The 23,725-nt window shown below is 41.3% G+C and overlaps 1 protein-coding gene across 3 annotated transcripts in view; it reads right to left on the reverse strand.

Annotated features, from left to right (window-relative positions):
- CACNA2D1 (calcium voltage-gated channel auxiliary subunit alpha2delta 1) overlaps positions 1–23,725 on the reverse strand; it is a 683,749-nt gene that overhangs the window by 350,136 nt on the left and 309,888 nt on the right. For all 3 annotated transcript variants that reach the window (XM_073328631.2, XM_073328632.2, XM_073328633.2), the window contains exon 4: positions 15,843–15,902. In XM_073328631.2, coding sequence (XP_073184732.1) covers positions 15,843–15,902 — 60 coding nt within the window. The remainder of the gene's footprint in view (positions 1–15,842; positions 15,903–23,725) is intronic.

The following is a 23,725-nucleotide window of genomic DNA, read 5'->3' on the forward strand; positions in this document are numbered from 1 at the left end:
TGACGATGTGTACCCAGAACCACCCGCGACAATGTTTTAGCCCCATCGGGCATTGGGATTTCTACCCAGAATTCAAATGGGCGGCGGAGACTGCAGGAATTGTGGCATAGCTCCCGACAGTGCAATGCTCCGGAAGTCGACGGTTGCCTCGGTACTGTGGATACACTCCGCCGACTACATGCACTAAGAGCATTTGTGTGGGGACACACACAATCGACTGTATAAAAACGCTTTCTACAAAACTGACTTCTATAAATTTGACCTAATTTCGTAATGTAGACAAGGCCTAAGAAAGAATCACACAGGGCAGTTGTGAGTAACATAATTCAATGCACTCCTGGAAGGTGCTCAGATACTGAAGTGATGAGGACCAAATAACAAAGCTGAACAGAATAGAATAGAACCACTCATTTCCAACTCACCAGATGAGATGAACTATATGTCTCGTCTCTCAGCCCCTCAACAGCTAGAAGTGTCTACTTTAACCCAATTTGTAATTTCAGTCAGTGGAGATATGACATAGTATTTTTTAATAAAAAATTATGCAAAAAAGTGAACTTGAAAACAAATAACCCATGCATTTTTACGTAAGCTTATTTCAAAAGGACAGGGGGAAAACATTTAGTAGATTAATATTTTGATTAATGGAATTCAGTGCGGCTTGCTGCAGAACTAAAACAGAACTCAAAACACAATGCCTTTAAATGGATTTAAAAAAATCGTTCTAATTCCCAAATAAAACTTTTCATTTGAATAAACACAGTTTACTATTTAGACTTAGAACTATTAGCCTATAAATATTTACTTTTAATAATTGGGCCTCACCATTTGCAGCGCATACACTCAACTTCATCCTTTTCTCCTTTTTTTAAAAAAACTTTTGAATACTTCCTTGTCTTCTGAAACATATTCTGATTCAGATTTTAGTTTTCTTCCCAATTTAGTGTCAGATCTTTAAAGCATTATCTGTTAACAGCTTGAAATGTATACCTGGTGGGCGTAAATTTAATCAGTTCATTCAGGTGTGCATGCACTTCAGAGCTTGCCTTGAATTTAGCCGTATGAAGTGGAAATTCCTACTGTATTTTCCACTACATGCATCAGATGAAGTGGGTTTTAGCCCACAAGAGGTTATGCCCAAATAAATTTGTTAGTCTCTAAGATGCCATAAGTACTCCTCGTTTTGTTTTGTTTTGTTTTGTTTTTTTTGCTGATACAGACTAACACGGCTACCACTCTGAAATTTGTTTATTGTGTGTATCTTCTAGACTAATACATAGCCTTACTTCAACAGGCAGCTTTGCATATACACACACAGACTAATGTTTCATCATAATACATATATCTCATGAAATGTATTGTATTTTTCTGATATAATGAGTTATTTTTTATATATTTGAATGATTCAAAAGTAGGGTGAAAAATCAGAAAAAAACCTATATAAGCACCCCGACTTTCACAATAAGCTAAAAATCAAGCTAATCCCATTTCAAAACCAGGCCAAAACAAGCCAATCCCTAAGAACCCCAACACTCTACGTGACTAGATCCCCCCGGGCTGCAGTCTGGGACTGTGGTGGGCCCGTTGTGCACCCCTGACTCTGTCCCCTGCTTGCCCCTTCCCCCTGCTTGCCCTCCCTTGTCCCACGATCAGAAAAAAGAAGCAAAAAACTAGCCAACAAGCAACTCATGAGCCAATTAAGCCACAAACAAGCACTATTTCTGTGTTCTGAGTTTGGCATGTCTGCTAATAATACTTTTTGTAAAACCCAGGATTTTTTTGGTAAAAATAGGTTTAAGCTGAAAACAAAGAGGCTTAGGTATATACCCTAAGATACTGGTGTAGTTGTACTCTGTTTGCTTCACCATCTACCCTGCTATTTATACCCATGCTAGCTGAGCATGTAGTGTGTATACTCTACACACCACACTAAGTGTCAATTTACCCTAACATTTGTTTGGGAAGCAGCTTGGTCTAACGGAAGACTGTGCATAGAAACAGACGGCAGGAACTCCTATTTCTCAGTCTTGGCTTTGCCAATTTCTATGTGGCTTTGGACAAATCCCTTAACTTCTGTGTCTTGGTTGCTCCTTCTGTAAAATTGGGGAGAGTCAATCCTATGATCTGCCTTATACGGAATCCACCATCCAAAGTCAACATTTGCTCACAGCTATTACACAGCAATGCCACTACATTTCCCTACATTTCAAATAGGAATCAACTACAACAAGTCATACAACTCTTTTTGGTAATTACTGTAATTTTTAGGTTTTAAATGTCCCTCTTTTTGTTCAGGTGACTCTCATTTCAAGAAATATCACTCATTTTTGTCCCAAAGCTGTCAGTGTTCCACACAAACGTAGCTTTGGCACACTTTTATCGCTGAAAATTATTTACATCAGAAATAAAGAACCATGACAACACGTTTATAGATAATTTTTCACCCACAATAAATTAATCTTACACTATTTTAAGTTTTCTGAAGGACCATCTGTGTGTACCTTGGGTCTGTCACACACTGTGTTGCATACTTAAGCTTTGTCATGTTGACCACTGCAGATGTGTTGTGAGCAGAAATTGGTGCATATTTATTTAGCAATATGTGCCAAATAATAATGCTAATGGTCATCAGAGGAAATCCTCATTCAGATTCATTACATTTCATTTGGAGTCCACCAACTACCACTGACATTAATGAATGTTGAATCAGACTATAATCCCTATCTGGAATATGTTGTTTTTCAAGAAGTATAAATTAAATAAAAAAAGTCACGTCTCATTATAGAATAAGCATGTCTGCACGGGAAGATATAATAGTATAACTATGCTAGGAAGTTTCCCTGTGTAGACAAGCAATTCATTTTTTGTGTGTTTTTCCCTTGTCTTGTGGTTTCCTACTATTGTCAGTTTTCCTTCTGTTTCTTCTTTGACCACATAACATGCACATTTCTATTATTTTTAAGCAAGTAATGTAATCACATACAAAATGTTGTTCTGTACCCTCCTATCATTTTATCTGAAGGCCATCCTGCTCTAACACTATATTCCCTTGCATTGCCCTGCATGAATGTCAAGTACTATGGGCACTTCTCATACAGAAGAGAAGAAAGTCTTCCTAAAAGCAAAGCACTTGCCTTAAAATAGAACTTCCCCCCTTATAGAAACATTAGATTTCATAAGTGAAAAATGTGGCATCAAGCAGCTTGATACATCTTTTCTTTTCTCTTTATTTTTGTTCTTTATTACAGAATGGACTCCTTTATTTTGTTAGCTCAGGTCAGCTTTGATTGCTTTTAATCAGTACATTGTGTACATAGCAGTCTTGGGTCGACTCCAGCTGCTCCCCCCTTTTTCATTCGTATGACATTTTGTAATATTAGTGCCAATGCCATTTTCAGATTGAAGTAATCACTTAAAAGGAAGGTCACCTTCATTGTACAATCCCAGTAATAAAGGCACAGTCATTTTTGCAAAATATCACCTATTCATTACTATTAGTATTTACAGTTATTTAAATATTGGCTTAGTATATGTCTAATGGCCAAGTGTTCCCCAACTGTGGGAAAAAGAAGAAAAGGAGGAAAAAAATTCCAATAAAATCTCAAACAAAGTTCTTCTTTTGAGTTTCCTCTGCATCCTCCCCTCTAAGAGGAGGAGTCTGTAGCCTTGTGCAGTGGAAGATACCTGAAAAACAGGAGGCAAACACACAGATTCAGGTCCTTCTGTGACAATTTTAGGAGTATCATGCCTCTATGCACCTCCTAAAGACTGCAGAGGGATGAGCTCAATTTAGATTAATTATTTGTATTATTCGAGTTCTAAATGTGAGGAGGGTCCATTTTGGTTAACGTACGAAAGATTTTTTTAAAAAATAATTTCATATTTACCATTAAAAATTAAATATGATTTATGAACAAGTCATCAAATGGAAAATGCATAATAATTTGAATGTATAACACACACACACACACACCACAGCTAGAGCCAGTTCCTCAATTAGATGGCACAGCTTTATACTTGTGGATTTATACCCAAATGGATGGCACAGATTTATGCCTGTGTATCTAAATGCAAGATTGTATTTAGCTATGACATTCTGAGTACCTTTCCCAGACCTGAAGAAGAACTCTGTGTAGCTCAAAAGTCTCTCTCTCCCTCTTACCATCAGAATTGGTCCAATAAAAGATATTACCTCAACCACCTTGTCTCACAGAAAAGTGTGTCATTCCTTCAGAGGCACAATATCACTTTCACAAAAGTCACAGAAAAGAGCCACAATCTTACCTCACTTGTTTAACTTCCATGAAAGTCAGAGGCACAGCATAAAAGGCATAGAAGGATACGAACCAAACCTCCAATGTAAAATGTTTTTGTTAACAGTGGGTATCCAGTAGATCTTCTGTTTATAGTTTTAAGTGCATTTTAAAGTCATGCCTGAGTGGGAATACCATTTACTTTTGGATTGTGTATTTTACTTGAGATTACTGGAGAGATATGAAATACTTGCCATCTTTAGCGGTGATATGAGCCGGTAGCCTTGGAACATCAGCTCTTGACATTCCTTATGTGTACATACTGTGGTAAAAAAGGCATTTTTCATTTCTTGGGTCATTAGATTTTCAGATTATTGCCATATTTTGCATTATAGTATCTCCATCAAGGGCTTCAAACTTTAAAATATTAAACCTCACAACTACCCTACTATACAGATTCCATCAATATTACAATCTTCTTTTCTCTCTCTACACAGAGGAAAGTGAGGCACAGACAGGTTAAATATTTGTTTTAGGCCACACAAAAAGTCTGTGACATATGGAGAAAAATGTGAGCCTCTACAATGTAGGGCTGGAATGGACCTCAAGAAGTCATCAAATCCAGCTCCCTGTGCTGAGGCAGGACCAAGTATGGGAACTTTTAAGTTGCAGCCAACATTAGGCCTGCACTGCCCTGCAATCTAGAGAGAGAAGATGAAAACAAACATTTGATTGGGAAAAAAACCTCATCAATTCTACTGCCCTCAAAATCTCAAAGCAAATCTATTTCCAGTTTCAAATAAATTTGGTTATTTCCCTCTTCTATCCTCCCCCTCCATCCCCAATTATTCTGCAGTTCTGGGCACTTCTGGGCAGATTCCAGACTTCTTGAAACAGAATTGCCAAATTGAAAAAATGTTTATGGGGAAGGAGATTGTTGGGTTTTTCTTTTTTGGGCGGTGGTTGCTTGGTTGCTTGTTTTTAAAATATTGCATGAGTTGGGAAGGAGAAAATATTGAAATTCTCACAAAAAATCATATCCTTTAAAGATTTTTCAACTCAGTTTGCAGATCCAGGAGGTAATTCATAGTTTGGATACTTCTCAAATATCCAAGCTATTCAAACTGAACTGAATCTCCAAACCTTTTAAAGTGTGCTTCCATTCTCAAAAGTATCTATGTCAAAATGTCAACTTGTTACTTAACTGACTGGTTCCTTGTGTATATTTAGAGATATATGTGTTTATTCTAGTGAAGACAAAAGTATGTTGTTACTGCTTTTCTCCTATTAGCAGTGCAAAAGCACTGCAGCTGAGTGAACTAATTTTCTCCCTTCTCACACAGCAACAGATTTGTTAACTAAATTCCAAATGAAGATAATGGGGTTGAACGGATGTAACTGGTGGTCTCATTTGACCTGCAGGACCTTCTTTAGTAATGATGATGCACAAGAATAAAAAGAAATCCATCTTGATGCTGGATCACACTAGCATGGCTTGCATTAATGGGAAAAAATATTTATTTTTAAAGTAACATTTGATTTGGAAATTGAGAAACAATACAAATGGAATCCCACAATGCCATTTTAGAGTTACTTTGGGTACTAAAACTGCACTTTAAGAATCACTTATCACGAACTTAAAGTGGCTACTAAATCTGTCATTGGAATGTCGTATGGACAAAAAAAATAATTAGTCATATAATGGTGTTACCAAGTCATTGAAGACTCTTGGAAAAATAGTACTAAGAAGGCAGCAACTGCTGGAAGCATCTCTTACCAGTACAGTAGGTTCTTTAAACTAAGCTAGAAAACCTGCAAAGTGCTAATAAATTGGGTACAACAGTACCTTTTGCTTTTAATTAGATGTTTGTTCAGAAACCACATTAAACAATCATATCCAAAGAAGGTGATAATGCACATGTGTTTTCTCCAGTGATGTCTAAAAGATGAGAAGATTTAAATTACACTGAGCCCAGCCATCTCCCACCCCTATCAGAAACAGCACAAATTTTAATTAGCTGCATGATCAATATGTATAGATGGTATGTGATGTCTGTCCACACTTTAATTTTTTCAGATAAAGTGAGGTGTTCGAAAGATAAAATGACTATCTCCTCACCCTAAAAGCTTTCCTGGCACCATCCTTACCAGTGAATTTTCTCTTTTGGATGGATATAATTTTTAAAGTGATTTATATTAAAATGTTAAACTTCCACAATGAAGTTAAGCATGTAAAGAGGCACCAAAATACAAAGACTCAAGAGGTATATTAGAAAATGGGATATGTCAGATTCACCACTTCTCAAAGGTATTTTTAGGGACCATAAACTCTTCTTTTCCCACCTGAAGCAATGCAGAGTTTGTTGAGGAGCTTCCTACAGTACTAGCAACTCTCAAAGAGTATACCTGAAGAGCACTGAGGTCAAAATTAAAGGACTAAATCTTCATCTATCACAGTCCCATTGAGCCACTGAAATCAATGGAAATACCACAATTTGCACCAGCTGATAATCTTATACCAGGGGTCTCAAACACGTGGCCCACAGGCCGAGTTATTTCCTGCAGCCCGCCACAGCTCCCCTCACCCCCACCCCCTCGCCTCCGTGCCCCCCGAGCATGCCAAATCTCCGTTCCTCAACCTACCTCCCAGCACTTCCTTTGGCAGCAATTAGGACTTTCCAGAAGGGAGGAGGGAGGAGTGGGGACGTGGCGTGCTCAGGGGAGAAGGCAGAGAAGAGGCGGGGTCGGGGCCGGGATTTGGGGAAGGGGTTGGAATAGGGGCGGGGGGGAGGGGCAGAGACTTTGGGGAAGGGTTTGGAATGGGGGCAGGAAGGGGTGGGAAGAGGCGGGACCTCATGGAAGGGGAGGAGTGGGGGCAGGAACGAGGGCAGGTGGGGCTTTTGTGTCTTTGTATGAAAAGGTGCCAGTGATGCGGCCCTCGGGCCAATGTGCTAGTCCTCATGTGGCCCTTGTGGTGATTTGAGTTTGAGATCCCTGTCTTATGCTGTATTTTTCTACACTAAGAAAAATGCCATTTAACAAACATGCACAAGACATCAAGGAGACTTTGTTTTAGTCTGAATGGACAAATGGTAACAGAGTAAGAGCTCTAACATTCAATGGGGGAGTTGCATTGATGCTGGGTTGTCTATTGTTTGGGTATAAGAGCTGAATTTCCAAGTTAGGGGGCTCATACATTATAGCACCTTGAAACCATAGTTTACCAGTGGTAATACTGATGAATGATCCAAAGCCGTCAATAGATTTTTGCTTAGCTTTAGGATTTTATTATGTGTATTTGTGGTCTCAGTGTTCTAATAGCTACATCAAAAATCCACCCCATTGGGAGGCCCAGTACTTCAGTACGTGTGCTTACGTATCTTTATTCTGATCTTACACTAGTATTGATCAGGAGTACCCATTTTGAAGTGAACCACCTTGAATGGTAAAAGCAGTATAAATTAGATCAGATAGTGCAAGAACTTCTGAGAATACTGAACGAAGCACTGGAGGATAAACCATAAGGAGTTGTTGCCATTCTCAGGGAGATAGAAATTAAAGAGAAAAAAGACTGTAAGTGATCTAGCGTAGAATTCTAGTATTTACTTTTCCAGGGATATAAGCAGGCTTTATTCTCTTCTTTCTTACCCCAGTCAAGAGCAATTCCACTGGAGTTCAGAGTTATTCTGGATTGACACCAATCTAACAGTTCAAAATCTGGACAAAGGGATTCACATATTTCTAAGTGAAAAAAATAGTGTAAGGAGAACCAAGCCCTTAGTATTTATCTCTCATGGCACATTTCTCTAGGCCAAATTTCAGTCTTGTCACATTCTCATAAAACATCTAAATTAAGAGCTCTATCTCCTTGCCAGTTGTTGCCATCCTACATAAAGGATGGTGAAACAGGTTCAAATACACTAGCAACTGAATTAAAACTGATTGTTTTTTTGTTGTTTTTTTTTAATTTGGAAGACATTTCAGTTAACTTAAGGGGAAAGAACAACAACTTAAGCTCAGTCCAGGTACTGACAGAAAGAGTGTAATTGAGATATTTCCTACCCAATTTAAAGCAAGCAGTACTGGAAATCTTCTTCCTGCAACACTTTGAGCCCATTTGCACAGACCCGAAAGGTTAGAACGATTCGGATAAGTATCAGAGAAACATCAGAACAATGTAAATGACTGCCTCATTTCAGCATGTTATGCTCCATTTTTATTTCTTCTCACCATCTCCATTATATGAGGCACAATTCCCGGAGTGGGAAGACCCCAAAGTGCACACACAGCTGACAGCAGAATTCCATTTTCCCATTATCGCAGTGAGATGTATGGCATGTCTCATTTAAATTATGCACAAATCAAAGATGTTTCACATAAGTGAAGGTAGCACAGGGCCCTTCAGAAGAAAACAAATTCTTTCTCCCTAAGACCATGACCATCTGTCTGTCAATTTAGATTAATCACACTGAGTTATCATCTCAATCACAAATATCTCAGAAGCACAGGGCCTGATCCAAAAACCACGGAAATCAACGGAAGTCTTCCCATTGATTTCAATAGGCTTTGGATCAGACCCTGGTGTGAAGACCTAGAAAAGACTGATACATAACAGCATGGGCCTGATTCTCCATTGCCTTGAACCATTTATGTTTTTAATCAGATTTCTCAACTCACCCCAGTGACAGAGTTTTCCACCTACTTTCCACCTGCAGTCACTGGGCTTAGTTCTCTATTCCCCTGCAGCTTGTGTAGCCATTTATATCAGTGAAAGTGGGCAGGAAATGGTACCAAATTGGAATTGTAGCATTTCCCACCTACTTTGCATTGGTGCAATCGACTATGCAAGATACTGAGCAACAGAGAAGCTGAACCACTTTGTATAAACACGAATGGCTACATGAGGTACAAATCAGCGAAGAACTGCACCCCATCTCTGTCTCTGATGTCTGATTTCTTTCCGCCATCTCAGAAGTTGAAAGATTAGGTTTGGCAACCTGCCTCTTTTAAGGCAGGCAATTAACAATACAATTGGTAGGATTTCCAGATGGGGTATTTTTAAGATACAACTTTTTTGGAGCTGACTCAGTGTTCATGAAAGATAACAGACAGCCCTGGAGACTGAAGTCTTCAATCCCTAGGAGAGGTCAAGCAAGGCAAGCTCTCGCTACTGCTCCCCTCTAATATGCGTCTACCCTGACCTAAAAGGATCACCTCTCATGGTAGGAGAATAGATTAATCTCAATGATCATTTCTATCCTTTGCCTCTCTGCTGAGCAACTTTTCATTACAGTTTTATGCAGCCAACCTTCTCTCTTCAAGAAAACTAAAAAGGTATGAAAATATATGATCCACAATAACATTTTTCAGAGTAACAGCCGTGTTAGTCTGTATTCGCAAAAAGAAAAGGAGTACTTGTGGCACCTTAGAGACTAACCAATTTATTTGAGCATGAGCTTTCGTGAGCTACAGCTCACTTCATCGGATGTAGCCCGCGAAAGCTCATGCTCAAATAAATTGGTTAGTCTCTAAGGTGCCACAAGTACTCCTTTTCTTTTTGCGAATAACATTTTTGTGACCTTTTCTCTGTGCTTCAAACATAAGCTCAACTGATACTCAAACTCTGACCTATTTTTAAATCATACCAAATATTATATCTGAAATATTAAGATACAGGGAATTAAGATGGTCCCTAAAGAGTCCAGAACAATACCATTGTTTAAAAGATAACACACACTGAAAGGAATTTTTAAGAGCCTCTTTTTACATGATAATTAATTCCTATAAGTCTTCATTGCAGTCTTGTGATATATAAGTGGATGCTAATAAGCAATGCAGAAAGACTCTGCTTGTTAAAATACAAAAGAGATATTCCTTATGTTTATACATGTGTAAATACAATTAATATTATGGGCCCGACTGGAAACAAAATTGCTTTAGCTAACAAACCATTGCAGTGCAATCAAATGTGACACCAAATGTAACTGTAAGAGATCCATTTGGGGAATCAAGCAATTATTTCAACACAGAACATGTCCACTCCACACACGCTTTTCCTTCTTTTTTAAAAAGCCTCTGAAATCCAGAAGAATAATTGGACTATTGTAAGTGACAAAAAATATCTTCTTTTCAGTCTTCAAAATCTCAAGAAATTCGGAGTAGCAACTGATGAGGTTTGGTCGATTTGATGGCTGCATTAATCTGAACTAATTTATAAGTACATTTTTTGTTCTCCAACTCTATATTCAACTAGGGAATTGTGTGCTGCCCGGAGTAAAGGAAATGGAGAAGGGCAGTGAATTAAGTGGGCTTTTTTTCTTTTTTCTCGTTATGTTCCTGCTGTTCAATATTTTGGATTCTTCTTTATAGTGTTCACATAGGTCTCAAGAGACCTAACACTTTCATAAGAGGCACATTGTATTTTATGGCCTTAAAGGTAACTGCAAATCAGATATATTTAATTGGCATTGTGTTTAATCAGAAAAATGATATTTTACAAACCAATATGTAATTAAAGCTGCCCTCCTTTACTCCAGAAAATATCCAGGATCTCTAATATTCCTTTGAAATGTTAAGGTACTTTTTCAGTAATTATTCCTACTGCCTCAATGTTAAATTATTGATGCAAGGCATTAAGAAGTTATTAGACTCTTTACAATAGTTAAAACTCTAAAGCATTCATGTTAAAATGGATTTTTAAAAGAAATTCTGTAAAAAATCATTTGGTTTCTATTATATTTATGATTTCTAAACATTCCTGTGTTATAAAGGTTTATTGGCAATGCTCCTGCATCTTAATAAAATTCTACTTACATACAGAAAAATTCACTTCACATAAACCCAGAGTGTTTCGGCTCTATAGTTCTGATCCATTGCCCACTGAAGCCAGTAGAAATATCCATTGGCTTCAGTTGGCTTTGGATCAGTCTCTATGAAGGCTGAATCCCAGATGGGGAGATCCACTCTCAGACACAAGATGCTGGGCTTGTCATGCAGCCCCTCCATCTGCTATTCCAGGCCATGGGCTGGAACAGTGACCACAGCCCCTCTGTGCTGGTAACTCAGAGCATCGGGGGCAACTGGATCTATGTAAGGGCCCAGTCCATATGCACATTCTTAACTTTAATCACATAAGAAGTCCACTGAATTCAGCATGCCAGCCCTCTGCCACAGATGTGAAGTTCATCCATAATACATATCCACAATTAATTTATATTCAGTGCATTATGTTTCATTCATCATTTTCTAAATTTTAACTCTTTTATTAGGCTGTGCTCACCTCACCAAGTCACTAGAAAATGTTGCAGATTTCAGTTTGTGTTTATGGTGCTATATAAAATACATTTATTAAATACTAAATAGCTACCCAGTGTATTTATTTAAGGAAAATTCCAAAGTGATGAGAATGTCACGAGAATACATTGTGTAGTGTTGACATAGACTCATTACAGCTTCCAGGAGATTACTGAACCTGAAATGCTTTGCAGTCTGTATGTATGGTCTCATCCTTGCACATCATAACCCCACAATCAGTTCAGTGGAAGTGGGTCTTGCCCACATGCTCAAAGTCTAACTGATCGCCATATTTGAGGTCGGGAAGGAATTTTCCCTGGGGTCAGATTGGCAAAGATCCTGGGGGGGGGGGTTGCCTTCCTCTGGATCATGGGGCATGGGTCACTTGCAGGTTTAAATGAGTGTAAATGGTGGATTCTCTGTAACTTGAAGTCTTTAAATCATGATTTGAGGACTTCAATAACTCAGCCAGAGGCTAAGGGTCTATTACAGGAGTGGATGGGTGAGGTTCTGTGGCTAGAAATGTGCAGGAGACAGACTAGATGATCATGATGGTCCCTTCTGGCCTTGAACCCTATGAATCTATGAGTTAGGTTAACACAGGATGCAGGTTTGGGCCTTTAGGGCCTGATTGAAAGACCACTGACATCAGTGAAAAGACCCACCCTGAATTCAGTGGGCAATGGATTGGGTCTTAAGGTTGTGGCAGAATTGGGTTGTGGCAGAATTGGGTTCCCTCTAAAATACCAAACTTAACCCTCTGCTTCAAGTTGTTCTTTTCTAACTCTACCTTGCTAACTCAGGGTTGAAAACATAACCCTTCCCCTTTGTTTACACAGTTCACTGAGAAAATGTTAGTTCTTTACCGGCTCTAGGCCACATCACCCTCTACTTACTCCATAGTCTCCATTTTCTTAAACAGTGTGACAAATCCAGTGTATACCACCATGCAATCCCAGCAAAGTCTGTCTCTTCTGTCAGAAGCTTCCCTTTCTGAAGTAGGTTAGCTCTTATACTTGCCGTAGCCCTAAATAGTCACTTTTGTGTAGTTTGTTTGAACACCAAACACTTGAATCATAACTTTCCAGATGCCAGGTAGGTTTGTTATTGATACATCCCCTGACATTGGGGGTGAGGGATGGAAGGAGAGGACTATCTCTCAAAGCAGTTCAAGTAAAATAAATATTGATCTGATGCTCTACTAAAATGTCCCAAACTCTGAGCTTTTGAGCACTGAAAAAAGTGAAGTTCATTTACTTTTTGCTTGCAGTTCTTGTGTAATAGTTCTCAATTTCAGCTGGAAAATAAAGCTAGAAACTAGAAATATTACAAGAAAGTCTTCTCTCATGGAACTAGAGATCATTAAAAATGAGGACCTTTTCATAAAGAAGAGTCTCTTTGTTTTCATCCAAATTTGAATTTCATCTACATTCTTCCTAACTATCCCCACCCACAAAAAGTCAGAGAATTTTTACTAGCTCTACATGAAACTATCAGCAGAATTAACCAGAAAGTTTTGGGTAAGTTTGGATAAACTTTGCATTTTTAGAGTCTTATCTGAACTGAACCTTTGGAAATTTACCCCACACCAATTATTTTAGCATCATCTAATTAGCCAAGGATACTAGATCTCTGTCCCAGTTCAACTCTAGCTTACAGACAAAATCTTTGAACCTTAGTATATTTTGAACACTTTTGTTATGTAATTGTGCACAAATATTTACATTCAGAACCAGCTGTTACAACAGATGCTCTGACACTTTTTCTACTGGCACACTTCTCATACCTCTACACAGACCTCAGAACTTATGTCATGTCTTTTACCCTCGCTCCCCTCGGTTTCTTCCACTGAAATCAGCCAATATAGTCACTCTGTAAGAGTGAGCCTCCCGTGTAATATTGTGGGTTTTTTTTTGCCTGTTTTGTTTCTTCCCCCCTCCAAAACCCCGCAGGCTATCGTGCTACAATATGGCTGTCAAGATCATTGCAGATCATGAGCTAATTAAAATCAGCAATAGACTGTTTCCAAAAAAGCTTGTTTCTCTTGTGATTCATATGCATGGTGCTGAAGGGGCTTTAATAACCCAAAAGAAATAACTCCATCCAACAAGACACTATGAAACCACAAATACAATAAGAAGCAGAGTCCATTGAAAACTTTCTACAGTACAGTTTCTGCTTCCAAAACAGTCATTAGGAGAATGAATCTTGCAGTGAAACATAAGTTTATCAAAAAGATCTGTGTGCAAGCTAATTTGATCAGGCAGTTTCTAAAAAGTAGGCCAGAAGAGAAGAAAGATTACTTCTGGCTAAAATGGAACAAATTAAATTATAAGATGCTTAATACATTTATTCTCAATTTAATTGCATAACCTAATGTCAAGGTTATTATATTCTGCACAGTGTTCTCATCCTAACTCAAAACAGTAAAGCACAAGCTTGGTTTGCAGCTAATTTATTACAAATCCAACTGCAGACTCTTTTGGCCTATAAGATATGCACAGATTGTGATTGCTTTAACTCTATAACTCCAGCCACTGCCTGAACTGTGTACATTAATATAAAATTACACTTAAAAAATTACTTTGCGATCTCTCCTGGGTGATGAATTCTGATGAGACCTGAAGGGAGTATGACAATCTGCATCTCTCCCATTGAAGGTGAAGGGCAAAAGAAAAAAAAGGAAAGCCTAGAGACAGTGCTAGCCAGGCACAAGTGCATAGTGTAGCAGTAAAAGAGTGCATGATCAAACATAGTATCTAAAACTATCCACCCCCTTGTGCACTGAGCCCACCAAAACTGCAGACTCTTGCCCATTAGTGATCCAGGCTCTTCTGAGCTAGTTACAGGATCTGAATTTGGCCAGAACCTAAGTCATATTTTTAACTGTGTGTGTATAAGTAGGGCCCTAGCAAATTCATGGCCATGAAATCACGTCACAGACCATGAAATCTGGTTTCCCCCTGTGAAATTTGGTCTTTTGTGTGCCTGTACACTATACTATACAGATTTCACGGGGGAGACCAGTGTTCCTCAAACTGGGGGTCCTGACCCAAAAGCGGGTTGCGGGGAGATTGCAAGGTTATTTTAGGGGGGTTGCGGTATTGCCACCCTTACTTCTGAGCTGCCTTCAGAGCTGGGTGGCCAGAGAGCAGCAGCTGTCGGCCGGGTGCCCAGCTCTGAAGGCAGCGCCCCAGCAGCAGCAGCACAGAAGCAAGGGTGGCAACGTCATACCCTGCCACCCTTACTTCTGCGCTGCTGCCTTCAGAGCTGGGCATCCAGAGAGTGGCGGCTGCTGACTGAGGGCCCAGCTCTGAAGGCAGCAGCACAGAAGTAAGGGTGGCAATACCGCACCATGCCCATGTGATGTAAGTTTGTGTTTGGGACAAAGGCTGTTCAAGTCACATGGTAGAGGATATAAAAAGGCAACTGCATCATCTCCATTTGGTCTTCAGTCCTGCTTCTCACCCCTGAAGTAACTTCTCTACAAACAGAAGCTTAGAACAAAGGACTGATAGACCCATCCAAGCTTTGTATGTGTTCCAAAGGGACTTTAGAAGCTAGAAAAATCACCAGTGCTCTAAGAACCTGATACATAGAACTTCAGAGTCCATATATGTATCTGATTGTTTTGACCATTTAACAACTCTCTTCTTGTTCTTTTCTTTTATAATAAACCTTTAGATTTAAATACCAAAGGATTGGCTGGCAGTGTGGCATTTGGGGTAAGTTCCAAACTAATATTTATCTAGTAATGTGGCTGGTCCTTTGGGAATCAGAAGAACATTTAGTATAGTGAATAGAGTTTTAAGTAACTTCTCACTTTACTGGACCTATTTGCTGATTGGGAGCCAGAGACGGGAATGCAATAAAGGGGGGCTCTGTGATTTCTTTTTTCTAGCTTCTTTAGAACCAGTGTAGGGGATCAAGAGTACAGTTTTGTGGCTGGTCGGTGAGTCTAACTACAATGTTAACCATCAGTTTTGGGAGAATCTGCTTTCCTTTTTGCAGCCTGCCCTGCCCTTGGAATTTTCAATATGGGCTACCCTAGGCACCTTCAGTCACACCACTGTCCTACAGAAACTGATTTAACTCAAATGTATTCATTGTTCACTGCAAAGCAAATTAGCAGATGTAAAGCATAGATTTTTTTCCATCAGGCCCCATCCATGTTTTCAAGGGAACAGATCCCTGCTGACACAGCTATAGTGACAAGTTAAATTTGCAAGAATAGAGTGACAATTGTAAAGTGGGAAATTTTTGAAAAGGTAGATGAGGGGAAAAGTGAAAACTTACCCCAAACTCATCCCTCCACTGATGCGATTTTTGAAATGTCTCTGCTTTTGTTGCAAGGTTCTGAGGAAAAAGAAAAAGACATCAATTTGGTGTTTTCAATACTTGTCTTAATATAATGATGCTTCTAAACAATGGTCATTATAGGAATGCCTATTTTTCTAACCCACATAACAGCTAGCTGCATAACCGTATTAATATGACACTGAGGTGTAACAGGTGGTAGGCCAGTTTCAGTTTATAGTTTCTTAAATTTCTTATTTATTTATTTTTTGTGGGGACACTAAACTTATGAACAAATATGAGAGATCACTGTGAAGACTTTTAAAGATGCCCGTCTACAAGTGGGATGTACTCAATATATTGGACCCTCTGCTGCACATCCAGTTGAATCCACAGGGTGAAGATCAGGACACCTGTATAAAGCCCAAGAAATAATGCTTTACTCAGGTTGTTCACCTGCAGTGGTGTGTGAGAAACAGATAATGTGCAGTTTCTCCAGCCTGCGGGAATGACACTGGGCTTCAGAAAAGAGGCATTGCCATACTGGATATTAATGATCTTCCACCTCATCTCTTCTAGGCTGCTAGCTCAGCCTGTAGACTTGAACAGCAACTGCTGTTTCAGTGAGGTTTCCAAGTCATTTTCATCTGCCTAATACCAATTACTATTACAAGCATTTATTTGTAACCCATCACGGTGGTGACATAGATATCAAAAGACAGTCTGAGCTATTACAGATCATGACATGATTAAGTTGCCTCCTTCATAGGCCCCACTTTGTGTTTCATCTCCTTTCCTGCCTATCACTGTAAAGCTTGTCTGTCTCACCAACAGAAGTTGGTCCAATAAAAGATATTACCACTCCCACCCTGTGTCTCTAATATCCTGGGACCAACACAGCCATCACAACCCTGCATATTCACTGTAAAGTAATTTGCATGTGAATTGCCCCTCTCTAAATCAAAGAATTCTTTCACCCAAAATTTCAGAAATCCAACACTGGTGGTAAAGCTCTCATCAACCCCATCTCTCTTTGGTGCTCAACTCACATATATTTACCTAACGGGTAAAGCTGAATTCCTAATCAAATCCATCAGGAAACACAACACGGGAGCCACAGTACTAGAGCAAGTCTCTGACCCTATCTCGTTTGTTGTCCTCCCTGTGGCCGTAACCAGTCCCTGATAAATCAGCAGGCTAGAACAATAAACTATTTATACAAACATAATGACCTTAGCCAATGTAATCAATGTATGACCACTGGGGCAGATCATTCTCTGTAGCATGAAGATTGACATCCCGTGTTACTTTTTAACCGAGAGACTGTAAATGTAACTGTTTTTTCCTCATACATGTAAATATATTATTTTTTTATCTCATTACGTTATTTACTTCTTTCTTCTCCTTATTAAGTGATATTTCTATAGGTGGATATACACTCTCTTTATATATATTTAATGTATTTATTTAAATGTGTTGCCTTTCAATTTCATTATGCAGTAAGGGTCATGGTGAAGGAAGAATGTCTGTCCCTTCTGATTCTTCTTGTGTCAAAACATTATAATCCTTTTCATTTATTTTTCATTTTAAAAACCTCCTCATACATAATTCCCAAGCCTTTTCTGGTTCCCCTCTCTAGACATTTCCCTTTTTTCGGCTATACTCTGAGATGAGTAACTACAAAATTAATACTCAATTGAGTAAAAGCACACCATATATTTTAAAAATGCCATTATATTTTCTGCTGTTCCTTTTGCTCACCCACACATGGTAATCACTAGATAGACTGCCCTGAGCACATGCTGACCATAACTACTCCAACTTTTTCTTGAGAGGTTCTAGCTAATTCATAACCAGTGTTTCTGAAAAAGTTTCTTTCCCTAACATGCATTCCCTTGCACTTATCACCATCAATTTAATCTGCCATTATGTTACCCAATCACTAAGATTTATTAGATCCTGGAAATAATGTGTTGGTGAGCATATGTTTCTGCATAAATTTTACCACCTAAATACTTACCTCACATTATAGGTGGGGCTAATGGCACCGCCTATTAATGTTGCCAGACACGTCCCACTGTAAGGCCACGGTTTCAGTTGTTTATCATCTAAACAGCCATTTAACAGCCAGATTTTAACTGTTTGGGCTAAATGTTTCCATGCCCAGGTTCCTGTCTCAGGCAGATATTTTCTTTTAAAGAATATGTCACCCAAAATGCTAAAGCCATTTCCAAGAATAAGCATAACTAGTTTTGCCCATATTAAAAAATTCTAGTGACCTTTGCTTTGAAAAGCTCTAATGTTCCCATGCTCAGAAATCTGACAGAAGAGTGGCCTTTTCCCAACCCTATGAAAATCTGTCAATATATGGCCAAGTTACAAGCCTCTAGGAGGGAAGGGGGTGGGCAGTGTGGAGAAACAGTTCACACATGCTCAATAAAGACTGGCTAGAGCTGTGCGGCTAATACATTCTGATGATTCCATCTGCACCAAGCATGCTCCAGGCCAGGGCTAAGCAGGAAATTATCTGCAATTACAGCTCTGGGCTGCTACAAGCTGGGTGGGGACAGGCTGGCACCAGAACTAAAAGCAGGGAGATTTTCTTTCCGGTGCTCTCAATCTCCCCATGCTGGTGTCCAGGCAGCAGGGAGGAGTAAGCTTCCTGATTGGAATGCACAGGTACCTACTGACATTTCCTACGTTTTGAGGACTCGACTTTGCAGCCTTAATAGCGTTCTTTTAATGTAACTTTGGTTTGGTTTTTTTGTGTGTATTTGTTTGGGGTTGGGGTGAGGGTGAGACAGAGATATAGATATATATGTCTCATGAAATTCCTCGCACAATCTGTGGAGAACTCCCACTACGAACTGCTTTAGCACCCTCTCTTTAAATTCATCTTCAGACTTTGTAATGAAAGTCAGACGTCAGGGAAACAGCAAAGGAAGCACACAAGGATATCAACAAACACATTTCCGTATGTTTATTGCACAGAACACACCTTTCTAACAGGCCTTTGTTACAAGGAAAAGGTAATTCAAAGACCTATCCTTCATTTTAATATCCAACTCAGGCAAAACAGTGTAAAGGAGGTATGTTATTAGAGATATGTTGTTAGAGGGAAGAAATGGGGCTAGATGGCTCAGGGGATTGATAACAGGATTCTAAAACTCTCTGATTTTAGTGATCTATTTGAATCTAGTTAAGATCAATAGTGAATAAAATTAATTACCCTCTGATGACATCTTGGTCACTATGGGACAGATCCAAAGTCAGTTAAAGTCAATGGAAAGATCCCCATTGACTACAATAGGCTTTGGATCAAATCTTATGTGAAATGAATTGGTAGTGTCCATTTTATTGCCAGTTGACCGATAACAACAATAGTTTTATAATGTGTAAATCGTCGCTTTTGTTTGCAGTCTCAGCCAAGAGGCTGAGACCTGAATGATCACCATCCTGCTGGTGGTGCCTTTAGAAACGAGTTTGGCCACAGCGGTTGGTGGGAGGCTAAGGGCTTGGCTGCACATATGAGTTAGAGCGCATTAAAGGAGCCCCAGGCGCACTAGCTGACTACCTGTCCACACTGGCAAGGCACGCAGAGAGCTCTGACTCCGTGACTAGAGCGCTCCTAGTACTCTACCTCGGCAAGTGGAATAACATTTGGTGTGCCCCTGCTGGGGCACCGTGACGCCAGTGTGGATGCCCAGTCTGTTAGTACACTCTAATCGGCCTCCAGAAGTGTCCCATAATGCCTGTTCTAGCCACTTTGGTCATCATTTTGAACTCTACTGCCCTGCCGTCAGGTGACCAACCATCAGACCAGCCCTTTAAATTCTCTGGGAATTTTGACAATCCCCTTCCTGTTTGCTCAGCCAGGCGTGGAGTGCTCTCAGTGAATCTTTCCAGGTGACCATGCCTCCATGTACCAGGCGTTCCCCAGTATGGAGCAATGGCGAGGTGCTGGACGTCATCAGTATTTCGGGGAGGAAGCTGTCCAGTCCCAGCTGTGCTCCAGCCGTAGGAATTACAATACCTTTGTGCAGAAATCAAGGGACATGATGGAAAGGGACCATGACTGGGACACACTGCAGTACAGGATTAAAGTGAAGGAGCTGCAGAATGCCTACCACAAAGCCTGTGAGGCAAACTGCCGCTCCGGTGCTGCCTCTGAGACCTGCCATTTCTACAAAGAGCTGGACACAATACTTGGGGGCGACCCCACCTCCATTCCGAGGACCACCATGGACACTTCAGAGCCCAGTGTAACAAGGCAGGAGGTGGAGGAGCAAAGCGGGAGCGAGGGTGCTGAGGCGGAGGAAGACACCCCGGAATCCCTAGATGCATGCAGCCAGGAGCTGTTCTCAAGATAGGAGTAAGGTAGCCAGTTGCGGCGGCCAGTGCTTGGGGAAGGACAAACACCAGAGGAGGTTCCCGGTAAGTGGCTTTTATTTTGGGAAGGAAGCTATACTGTGCAGGCTCTTGGGGCTAGGAAGGTTAGGGTTGCATGCATGCCTAGATGCAGAATAGGGCATTGATGTGCTCTCTCACATCATGGTAATTGGCCTCAGTGATCTCTTCAAAGGTCTCATCCAGAACTTAGGCAATCCACTTGCACAGGTTTCTCGAGAGAGCACTGTGATCCTTGTCAAGGCTAACTTGTCTGCGCCACTGTGCCGTGAGGGGTGGGGGGACCCTTGCTGCACACAGGCAAGCTGCATATGGGCTGGGGCGGAAGCCACATTGCAGTAGAAGACCCTCCCTTGTTTCCCAGGTCACCCTCAGCAGCGAGATATCTTCCAGAACAAACTCCTGTGGAAAATGTGGGGACAGTGTTCAGTATAGGAGCCCCCTGCTGCTGTTGGCTCTCCCCAAGGCACAGAAACTCAGAGGACAGTATAGCCGTGAAACAATCAGTCATGCTTGACCCTGTGCTTACTCACCATTTTGGGGCTCCCATGGGTTATGTGCGCTCGCTTTGGGTTGGGCAAATTACGCTCTTGTGTAGACTGTGCTTGCCTTTAAGAATGGGAGAATCATTGCTCTGTCTGGGGTGAACAATGCTGCCTCTGTTAAGTGTTTCATTTTGCCTTTACAGATGCAACCTTGAGATCTCAGCCGTCCGTGTTATCACTGGCTGAAAGACTCCAAAGAATCAGAAAGAGGCCACGTACAAGCAAGGAAGACATGGTGCATGAAGTAATGCAGCATTCAAGTCATGAAAATCAAAAAGTGCAGGAGTGGCAGGACAGTGAAAGGAGGATCCGCCAGCAGAATGAGGAGCGCCGGCACAAGAATGCAGTGCTCCAGCAGCAAAGCATGCATCAGCTGATAAACATAATGGAGCGTCAAGCGGACTCAATCCAGGAACTCGTAGCCATACAGGTGGAGCACTACTGTGCCCGACCACCCCTGCAGCCATTGTCCCAAAACTCTTTCCCTTGTGCCCCCATGTCACCTCCAACCCACTTTCCCCAACATTCAGGTTCTTACTGCCACCAGCTGCCTCCAAAATCTGTAGTGTCACCACCCAGCCCTGAAGACTACGACCCTTACCCTCTGCACTCAACCCTCATCACCATGCAGTATAGCCATCCTGAAGTGCAGCACTCATTGCACAGCACTCCAGAGAGGAAGGCTGAGTATGATAACAGGACATATGCAAATCTGTGATTATACTGTTCCCCACCCCACCTCCTTGCCCTTTCTGTTTCCCAAGCAGTTGTGTTTCTTTTCAATAAATGAATTTTCTTTTCAATAAATGGATTTTTTGGCTTTGAAAACATTCTGTATTATTGCATAAAGTAAAAGATACCTTAGCCCAGGAAAGCAACAGGCACCGCAAGTCAGCGTAGCAAACACAGAATCCTACTAACATTGGAATCACTGCACTTCACTCCTGTGCAGGGCACCAGACATTACTGGTGGCTTTCAGCCTCAAAGGCATCCCTAACCCTTGCAGCCCTGAGCAGGGCCCCTCTAATAGCCCTTCTCTCTGGCTGTTCAAATTCAGCCTCCAGGTGTTGAACCTCCGAGTTCCATGCCTGAGTGAATCATTCACCCTTTGCTTCACACATGTTATGGAGGGTACAGCACGCAGATATAACTGTGGGGATGCTGTCATCAGCCAGGCCCAGCTTCCCATACAGAGAGTGTCAGCGGCCCTTGAAACAGCCAAAAACACACTCCACAGTCATTCTGCACCAGCTCAGCCTGTTGTTGAACTGCTCCTTGCTGCTGTCAATGCTCCCTGTGTAGGGTTTCATGAGATATGGCATTAAAAGATAAGCAGGGTCTCCAAGGATCACAATGGGCATTTTGACTTCCCCTAAGGTGATCTTCTGGTCTGGGAAAAAAGTCCCTGCTTGCAGCTTCCTGAACAGGAAAGTGTTCCAAAAGACGCATGCGTCTTGCACCTTTCCAGGCCAGCCTGCGTTAATGTCAATGAAACGCTCACGGTGATCCACAAGCACCTGGAGAACCGTAGAGAAATATCCCTTCCGATTAACATACTCCGAGGCTAGGTGGGCTGGTGCCAGAATTGGAATATGCATTCCATCTATCGCCCCTCTGCAGTTAGGGAAACCCATTTGTGTAAAGCCATTCACAATGTCATGGACGTTATCCAGATTCACGGTCCTTCTGAGCAGGATGTGATTAATGGCCCTGCAAACTTGCATCAACACAATTCCAACGGTCGACTTTCCCACTCCAAACCGGTTACCGACCGATTGTTAGCTGTCTGGAGTTGCCAGCTTCCAGATTGCAAGAGCCACCTGCTTCTCCACCTTCAGGGCAGCTCTCAATCTCGTGTCCTTGTGCCACAGGGTGCGGGCGAGCTCATCACACAGTCCCAAGGAAGTGACTTTTCTCATCCGAAAGTTCTGCAGCCACTGCTCATCATCCCAGACTTGCATGACGATGTGATCCCATCACTCAGTGCTTGTTTCCCGAGCCCAAAAGCCGTGTTCCACGGTGGTGAGCATGCCCATGAATGCCACAAGCAAACTCGTATCATATGCGTTACTCGAGTCGATATCGTCGGAGCCCTCACTGTCACTTTGGATCATAAGGAATAACTCGACTGCCAAACGTGACGTGCTGGTGAGACTCGTCAGCATACTCCTCAGCTGTTCGGGCTCCATTCCCGCAAACCGAGAGGGAAGACAGAGCGCGCAGTACAAAAAAAGTTGAAAGATGGCGCCAAATGTGGACGGAAGCACAGGGATCGCTGGGATGCGAACTGATGCATCAAGGGGCGTTGGGACAGGACCCAGAATGCCCCGCACCTCCCGCCCCCTTCCCACAAGCCACAGCGCCAGAATAGGAAGAGGTGCTCTGTGGGATAGCTGCCCATAATGCACCACTCCCAATGCTGCTGCAAGTGCCGCAAATGTGGCCATGCCAGTGCACTTGCAGCTGTCACTGTGGACAGACTGCAGCGCTTTCCCTACTGCGCTCTCCGAAGGCGGGTTTAACTCAAAGCGCTCTACATCCGCAAGTGTAACCATGTCCTAATAAGACGCTTCCATTGGTGCTGTCAGTGTTGGACTAGCACTGTGGAGAAAGGAAGTCAAACTCCAGGACTGGCAGGCTGGCACGCTTCACAAGCACTGCATTCATTTTATCTCATTATTATTATTTACTTGCAATCATCCTATAAACAATGTCAGAGCCTAGCCTGTTCCACTGCCAAAGAAGAGCTGTGCCCACTCTACTGTGTTAGGCAATTCAAACTATTCATAGCTAATAGGAAATTACTGATGTCTTATCAGCATTTCCACCCACAATTACCTTCCAACTGGCCAACTTCCATGTTTGCAAAACAAAAACAATTCCATTATAACATGATGCATTATGCTGGGACAAAGCATGGCCTGCCCCCA

Source organism: Lepidochelys kempii, chromosome 1, assembly GCF_965140285.1.
Source record: "Lepidochelys kempii isolate rLepKem1 chromosome 1, rLepKem1.hap1, whole genome shotgun sequence".
NCBI lineage: Eukaryota > Metazoa > Chordata > Testudines > Cheloniidae > Lepidochelys > Lepidochelys kempii.